We start from the raw sequence: 8,001 nt of genomic DNA, 5'->3' as shown, positions 1-8,001 counted from the left end.
TACAGGCGTGTGTCACCATACCTCACTAATATTTTAATGTTTATTTATTTATAATTTATTTATTTTTGTAGAGACAAGGTCTTGCTGTGTTGCCAAAGCTGGTCTCAAACTCCTGGGCTCAGGCGATCCTCCACTCCAGCCTGCCAAGTAGCTGGGACTACAGGCATGCACTGCTACCCCCAGCTAATTTTTTTTTTTTTTGAGGTAGACTCTCACTCTGTCGCCCAGGCTGGAGTGCAGTGGCAGGCTCCCGGTCACCACGGCCTCGACCTGCTGGGCTCCAGCGATCCTTCTGCCTCAGCCTTTGAAGTAGCTGGAACCACAAGTTCGCACTACCACACCCGGCTGATTTTTTATTGTAGAAACAAGATCTCGCTAAGTTGCCCAGGTGGGTCTTGAACCCGCGGGCTCAGGCAATCCACTCGCCTCAGCCTCCCAAAGTGCTGGGATGACAGGCTGAGCCATCGAGCCTGCCACACCCAGCTAATTTGTAGAGATGAGGTCTCGCTGCATTGCCCAGGCTGGTCTTGAACTTCTGAACTCACACGATCCTTCTCCCTCAGCCTCCCTAAATGCTGGGATTACAGGCACGAGCCACTGCACCTGGCCCTTCTATTTTCCCAGTGATGAACATTTCTTGAGTGCAACAATGGCAGTGGCATCCTCCTTTCTAGGCAGAAGCCAAAAGTGGGCAACTGTGTCACGTTCCCCCCCTTTCCCACAAACCCCCGCTTTGAGAAAGCTCTTTTTAAACATTTTGGTAGCTCATGAAATCCAAAAGTCGAGGACCACTGGATCCGAGCCCCTGATCTCATATCTGGGAAGAGGGGGGATGGGAACGGAGCGAGGTGGGCAACTGTTCTAGGCCAGGGGCTATCCAGGGATGGGGGAACTGGGTCCTTGGGGCCGCTGTGACCCTGGGCTTGTCCCTCCCCATCTTCCCCAGGCAGCCCAGCTGGAGGCAGCCCGGCCTCCCCGGCTCCGCTACCTGCTGGTGGTTTCCACGAGAGAACATCAGAGCCAAGATGAGACCGTCCTCCTGGGGGTGGACTTCCCTGATGGCAGGTGGGAGCAGGGAGAGGAAGGGAGGGGGAGGAGGTGAAGGCCTGGGTGGCAGTGGCTCTCCTCTGTCCCCTGCTAGCTCCCCCAGCTGCACCCTGGGCCTGGTCCTGTCCCTCTGGAGCGACACCCAGGTGTACTTAGATGGAGATGGGTAAGAGATGACCACTGGAGCGGGGGGCAAGAGGGGAGAGCAGAGGCCAGGAGGGTGGAATAACTGAGCGGGACAGAGAGGACAAGGGGACTGGGCACTGGGGAAGAGCTCTAGGCGGGGAGTCGGGGTCTGGGGCCTACTCGCAGCCCTACTTCAGATTTGCTGTGTGATCCTGGGCAAGTTATCCAACTTCTCTGGTCCTCGGCCTCCTGTGTCTGGCAAATGGGCCGGCTCTCTGTCCCAGAGCCTAGAGTTTGGTTCCACCCTGGCCTGGTCTCCTGCAGGGGCTTCAGCGTGACGTCTGGTGGCCAGAGCCGAATCTTCAAGCCCATCTCTGTCCAGACCATGTGGTAAGCGCTGGAGTCCGGCCGACTTGGCCGGCCTCACCTTCTCAGAGGGCCGCGGCTCCCTGAGGAAGGCAGCAGGGAGGACGGTGTGACCCAGCCTCTTCTCCTGTCCCAGGGCCACGCTCCAGGTGTTGCACCAGGCCTGTGAGGCGGCTCTCGGCAGCGGCCTCGTGCCAGGTGGCAGTGCCCTCACCTGGGCCGGCCACTACCAGGAGAGACTGAACTCGGACCAGAGCTGTGTCAACGAGTGGATGGCCATGGCCGACCTGGAGTCGCTGCGACCTCCCAGCGCCGAGCCTGGCCGGTCAGCGCGGGGCGGGGAGCGCCTGGGTGGAGGGTGGGCAGGAAAGGCGGGGGGGTGCCCTGGTGGAGAGGGGAGGAGACCCCTCAGTCGCTCTGCTCCCAGGCCCTCGGAACAGGAGCAGATGGAGCAGGCCATCCGGGCTGAGCTGTGGGACTTGCTGGACGCCAGCGACCTCGAGAGCATCACTTCCAAAGAGGTGGGCGGGGCCGAGAGCTTGCTCTCCCGGGAGCCCCTCCTACCTTGCTTTTCTCTGTCCTCAGCCATTCCCAGAGGCCGTGGCCTCAGCCCAGGCTGTCCAGACAGGACAGGGTGCTGTCCTCAGGCCCCAGAGGGCGGGGCGGGGGTCCAGGCACCGCAGAGCCCGCAGCCTGGCTTCCCTCCGGCTCCGTCTGCAGATCCGCCAGGCCCTGGAGCTGCGCCTGGGCTGCCCCCTCCGGCAGTACCGTGACTTCATCGACAACCAGACGCTGCTGCTCATGGCCCAGCAGGACCGGGCCTCCCGCATCTTCCCCCACCTCTACCTGGTGAGTCACGGCTGAGCCGAGGGGGACGGGACCGCTTGCAGCTGGAGGGGCCGCCGAGGGCGGGGGCTGGAGGCCAGGGCGACTGAGCTGCCCCCCATCCACAGGGCTCCGAGTGGAACGCGGCCAACCTGGAGGAGCTGCAGAGGAACGGGTAGGGTGACGCCCCCTCCAGGCTGCCCGTCCTCTTTCCCCTTCTCTCCGCCTCCACCATGGTTCTCCTGGCCAGCTCCCGAGACCCCCAGGCCACCCTCAGCAACTGCCAGCGCTCGGCCCCTGGACTGTTGCCCTGGTGTGGGCTCAGGCCGGGCCAGGACGGCGACCCGGCTGCCCTGCCAGCCAGCCCCGGTCCACTCTTCTCTCCTGAGCACGCCATAAAGCAAGTACAGAGACAGGGTCTCACTCTGTCGCTCTGGCTGGAGTGCGGTGGCACCGTCATGGCACACTGCAGCCTCAAACTCATGGGTTCAGGTGATCCCCCTGCCTCAGCCTCCCAAGTCACTGGGACTGCAGGCACGCGCTGCCACACCAAGCTAATTTTTTGATTTTTTTGTAGAGATGAGGTCTTGCTATGTTGCCCAGGCTGGTCTTGAACTTCTGGCCTTAAGCGGTCCTCCTGCCTCGGCTTCCCTAAGTGCTGGGATTACAGGCATGCACCACCGTGCCTGGCCCTTATATTTCTTTGGTGACAAACATTTCTTGAGTGAAATAATGGCAGTAGCAACCTCCTTCCTAGGCGGAAACCAAAATAGGCAGCTATGTCAGTCACGTTCCCTCCTTTTTCCACACCCCCTTTGAGAAAACTCTTTTTAAATATTTTGTTAACCGGGCGCGGTGGCTCGTGACTATAATCCCAGCACTTTGGGAGGCAGAGGCAAGAGGATTTGCCTGAGCCCACAGGTTCAAGACCCGCCTGGGCAACATGGTGAGACCTTGTCTCTACAATAAATTAAAAAATTAGCTGGATGTGGTGGCGCATGCCTGTTGTTTCCAGCTACTTGGAATGCTTAAGCGGAAGGATTGCTTGAGCCTAGCAGGTCGAGGCTGAGTGACAGAGTGAAACCGTAACTCAAAAAAAAAAAAAAAAAACCCAAAAAACATTTTGTTAGCCCATGAAATCCAAAAGTTGGGACCACTGATTCAGAGCACTGATCTTATATCTGGGAAGGAGGAGTATGAGCCGACATAAGGCTCAGCTGAGCCCTTTGCTGCCTTTTCCAAGCAGAAAGAGGCTCCTCTCCCCTGCTCTTCTCTGGGTGGGGACCTGGCTACCTGCTCTGTTAGGTACCTGGCATCGCCCACCACGGGCTTCTAGGCGAGCCGCTATAACCCTGTGAGCCCACTGCTTGGCGCAAAAGCTGTTCTTTAACTAATTTCCGAGAATGACAGGCGGGCAGGTGACCTGACCATCTGGACTAGGGAATCTCAAGCCCAGCAAGGTCAAATGATTTGCTCAAGGTCACAGTTGTCTGCCAGCCGGGTCAGTTCTCTTCCCCATGATCACAGCTGCTGCCACCTGACTTGGAAATAAGAACTAAACAGAGAGGCCCAGGGCTGGCCAGGCCTGGGGTCCCTACTCACATCAGCCTGGCCTTGGGCCCTCTGGGACAGGGTCACCCACATTTTGAACATGGCCCGGGAGATCGACAACTTCTACCCCGAGCGCTTCACCTACCACAACGTGCGTCTCTGGGACGAGGAGTCGGCCCAGCTGCTGCCCTACTGGAAAGAGACACATTGCTTCATCGAGGCTGCGAGGTCAGGTCCTCCCGGCTCCGGCCGCCACCCTACGTCTTGGTGGCTGGCCCCAGCCCACCCCACCTTGGCTTCACACGGTCCCCGGCGCCCTCCTCCTGGCCATCTGCCATCACGTGTCACCCCTTCCGGCATTCAGTGTCCTTCCTTCCTGCTCCCCGTGTTCCCGGTCCTCTGTCCTGCCCCGGGAGGGGAGGGATGGAAACTGACCGTGTCCCACCTCCACAGAGCGCAGGGCACCCGGGTGCTGGTCCACTGCAAGATGGGCGTCAGCCGCTCGGCGGCCACGGTGCTGGCCTACGCCATGAAGCAGTATGGCTGGAGCCTGGAGCAAGCGCTGCACCACGTGCAGGAACTCCGGCCCGTCGCCCGCCCCAACCCTGGCTTCCTGCGCCAGCTGCAAACCTACCAGGGCATCCTGACTGCCAGGTGTGGGTGGGGAGCCAGCGGAAGGGGGCGAGGGCATGTGGGCCGGGGTGGCGGCTGGATCGCTCGAAGCTGACTTAAGGCCACCCCCCCACAGCCGCCAGAGCCACGTCTGGGAGCAGAAAGCGGGGAGGGTCTCCCCGGAGGAGCCCCCGGCCCCTGAAGTCTCTCCATCGTTCCTACCTCTTCCACCAGAACCAGGGGGTGGTGGGGAGGTGAAGGTCACCGGCTCGGAGGAGAGCCAGGTGGCCCCGAAGGCAAAGCCTGGGCCGCGGCCGCGCATCAACCTCCGAGGGGTCATGCGCTCCATCAGTCTCCTGGAGCCCTCCCTGGAGCCAGAGGGCACCTCAGCGGCTGGTGACCTGCCAGAGGTCAGGGTGGGGCCGGGGAGCTGGCCTGCCTTGGGGGGCCATGGGAGAGAATGGGAGGGCCTAGGACTGGGACTTCCGGCCCGAGCAGGGGCTACCTGGGCTAAAGAGGGGGTCTCCTGAGAGGTCGAGACCCTGGGACCTGGTCCTTGCTTCTTTCGGTCTGCTCGATAATATCAGTGCCAAGCATCTCTAGCCCATTCCGGGAGTGTACCTGAGGACAGAGAGCACATCCTAGGCCCCTCAGAGCAGCCAGGAAGACCCGGCGAGGGCAGGCGAGGGCGCTGGACACAGACTGGAGAGTAGTCCTTGGGAGCAGGGACAAGGGACAGGCCTCTTCTGAGGGCCCCTTGTTGAGCCAGCCCCGAGGTCGCAGGCAGGTTCCAGGACATGGGGGCGGGTAAGATGGTCTCTGAAGCCCCTCCCAGATCCCAGGAGTTAAAGGATGGGGTGGGAGAGGGGTCTTAGCACTCACACCGGCCAAGTACTGAGTAAGGGAGCACCCTCTGTGCTAAGTGCTGCAGAGCACAAGTCTCTGACCGGAAGCTGGCCCTTGTCCTGGGAAGCCAGGCCCCACGCGTGACTTAGGGCCAAACGGCCGACCTGGAGGAAGGAGTCCACTGAGGGCGGGAACATGGGGCCGGGCTTCCTGGAGGAGGTGTTGGGTCCCGAAGGAAGAACGGGGAGGCTTGGAGGACTGATGGGCAGGTGTGGGTATTGCCAAAGGCAGGGGGTCCTCACCCAGCACCAGACACACGCACTCATACGCCCGGTTCAAGAGCTGTCACCAGGAGGTGTCTCTGTGGCTCGCGGGGCTGACTGCACAAAGGCAGAGGGGAGAGAAGCGAGGCCCAGGCCTCCAGGGGTGGCACAGGCTGAGGAGGGCTTCTGGGGGCAGGAGAAAGCTCCCTGGAGGTAGGGTGCAGGGGGCAGAGGCAGCGGGGCTGGTGTGCTGTTTTCCCTCCCAGGGAAGTGCGGCCTGCGAACAGCTCGGTTTTCCTGTAGGCATTCAACAAACATTCCACTCTTACCCTTTTCCTGGCTCTACGCTCACAGCCCCCTACCCTGGAAAAACTTCCCCAGGCTCTTCTTCCTTTTTGTTCTTTTTCATTTTCTTTTTTTAGAGACAGGGTCTCACTCGGTCGCCCAGGCTAGAGAGCACAATCATAGCTCACTGTAACCTCGACATCCTGGGCTCCAGCGATCCTCCTGATTCAGCCTCCCGCTGGGGCTACAGGTGCCCGCCACCATGCCCGGCTAATCTTTCTTACACTCGTCCCCGTCCAGGTGTTCTCATCCCATGAGTCTTCAGACGAAGAATCGCCACGGCCCTGCCCCCTGCTCTCGAGGGCCAAGGGAGGCCAGCAGGCGGGCAAGGGGCCTTGGCCTGCCCTGAAGCCCCACCAGGCTGTGGTTGCCCTCCAGGGCGCTGCCCTGGTGGCCAGCCGGACCGGGGACTTCGAGAAGCAGGAAGATGGGCGGGGAGAAGCTGGCATTTCCTCCACACCCCGGATCCGGAAGGTGGTGAGGCAGGCCAGCATGGATGACAGCGGACAGGAGGGCGAGGCCTGAGCCCTCACACGTACCCCTAGATACTAAAGAGAGGACCAGCGGCTCACCTGTCACCCGTACACACACCTCTTAGCACCTCCCCCGGAGTCCCCAGACCCTGTCACGACAGGCTCACTTCCAAAAGCCTTAAGTCTCAGACCCACGTCCACTTGTCCAAGGGCTCCAGACTTTATCATCGGGATGTGGCGGAGAGACTGAAGGTGCCTTTGTGGGCAGGAGCGCCCTAATGTCATTCTCAGCTCTTGCCCTACGATGCTCACCTGCAGCCATGGGATAAAAACGGAGCTTCCCGGTGTGGAGAGGCTCACACCTCCTGCACCTGTCTGCCCCGTCCCGGCTCCTCCCGCCCTCCTCCAGTTCATTGCTGGGCCAGAGAACCGGTGGCCCCCAGTGGCAGCCACGAACCTCAGACCCCTACCCCGGGAGGTGGGGGGAGCTGGCAGGTGGCCTCCCTTGCCCACCTCACCACTGGCCCGAGGCTTTTGCTGCTGTCCCCGGGACCCTGTGGCACTGCACCGCGTCAAGGGCACCAGGCCAAAGAGGGTCTTCGGTCCTTCATGGCCTCTGGCCAGTTTTTCATAGTCTTAGTATCTGGCTTTGTACTGGGAAATAAAAACCATTTTCATATTAAGTGACTTTGACTCATGATAAAGCCATCTGTCTTTCAGTGGGATCCTTCTTTGTTTACAGGAGGAGTCAGGCCTCTCCTTGCAGTTTCCTCCCAACTTCCAGGTGCTTCAGGACAGACCTGTTGGCGGGGAGTGGTGTGTCTGGGGGCGGGGTGGGAGGAAGAATGGGGAAGAGAGGAGAGGCCAGTGCTATCTCCCTCATCTCCTAGGGCAGGGCCTGGGTAAATGTTAGCTGTCCACACCCCCTCAGGCAGGTCGGGCGGGGGGAACAAGTCCACACCAGGCAGCAGGCATGTGGTTCTGTTGGGACAGCTGAAGGGAGTTACCCTTGAGGAAGTGCCTATCTGGACAAGACCAAGCCTGTCCCCAAAGCTAAGACGCCTTTGGGACACTTGATGCTAGTTCTCGACACCAGAATCTGCCTCCTCCTCCTATATCATGCAAGAGAGCCGGTTTTCCAAGCCAGCCCGTCGCCACGTGGGAAGAGGGGGCTCAGATGACCCTTCCCCTCCTGCACTGTTCCTAGCCTCTTCTGAGTCCCTCCAAAGACACTCCGTGCGTATGAAACCAAATATATTGGAATGTGTATTCTTTTTCAACATAGATGACAGCATATTAACACTGTTCTGTGCTTGGAATTTTGGTTTGATATCACGAAGAGTTCCACATCAGTACATAAAGATCGGCCTCATTTTAAAAAATAAACACACATATTTTCATTTTATGGAATCCATCGTTTAATTATTGATGAACATTTACTGGTTGCTTTTCCCCCCTATTCCAAGTAATGCTTCATTAAGTACCCTTGTATATACTATTTTTCTTTTTTTTTTTTTGAGTCGGAGTCTCACTCTGTCGCCCAGACT

General features: G+C 59.5%; 1 protein-coding gene across 1 annotated transcript in view; it reads left to right on the top strand.

Moving 5' to 3' along the window:
• The window catches only part of SSH3 (slingshot protein phosphatase 3), a gene marked incomplete at its 5' end in the record, with an annotated part of 8,772 nt that extends 2,266 nt beyond the window's left edge, over positions 1–6,506 (top strand). The window contains 11 exons of the mRNA XM_008056399.2: positions 947–1,065; positions 1,142–1,213; positions 1,498–1,563; positions 1,676–1,864; positions 1,967–2,060; positions 2,260–2,388; positions 2,493–2,539; positions 3,997–4,143; positions 4,369–4,569; positions 4,664–4,937; positions 6,222–6,506. Of these exons, the coding sequence (XP_008054590.2) occupies positions 947–1,065; positions 1,142–1,213; positions 1,498–1,563; positions 1,676–1,864; positions 1,967–2,060; positions 2,260–2,388; positions 2,493–2,539; positions 3,997–4,143; positions 4,369–4,569; positions 4,664–4,937; positions 6,222–6,506 (1,623 nt within the window). The remainder of the gene's footprint in view (positions 1–946; positions 1,066–1,141; positions 1,214–1,497; positions 1,564–1,675; positions 1,865–1,966; positions 2,061–2,259; positions 2,389–2,492; positions 2,540–3,996; positions 4,144–4,368; positions 4,570–4,663; positions 4,938–6,221) is intronic.
• Between the last annotated feature and the right edge of the window lie 1,495 nt (positions 6,507–8,001).

The sequence above is a fragment of the Carlito syrichta genome, unplaced genomic scaffold, assembly GCF_000164805.1.
Source record: "Carlito syrichta isolate Samal-C Ts95f unplaced genomic scaffold, Tarsius_syrichta-2.0.1 Scaffold302340, whole genome shotgun sequence".
NCBI classification, from domain to species: Eukaryota; Metazoa; Chordata; class Mammalia; order Primates; family Tarsiidae; genus Carlito; species Carlito syrichta.
This window is presented reverse-complemented; position numbering and strand designations above follow the sequence as displayed.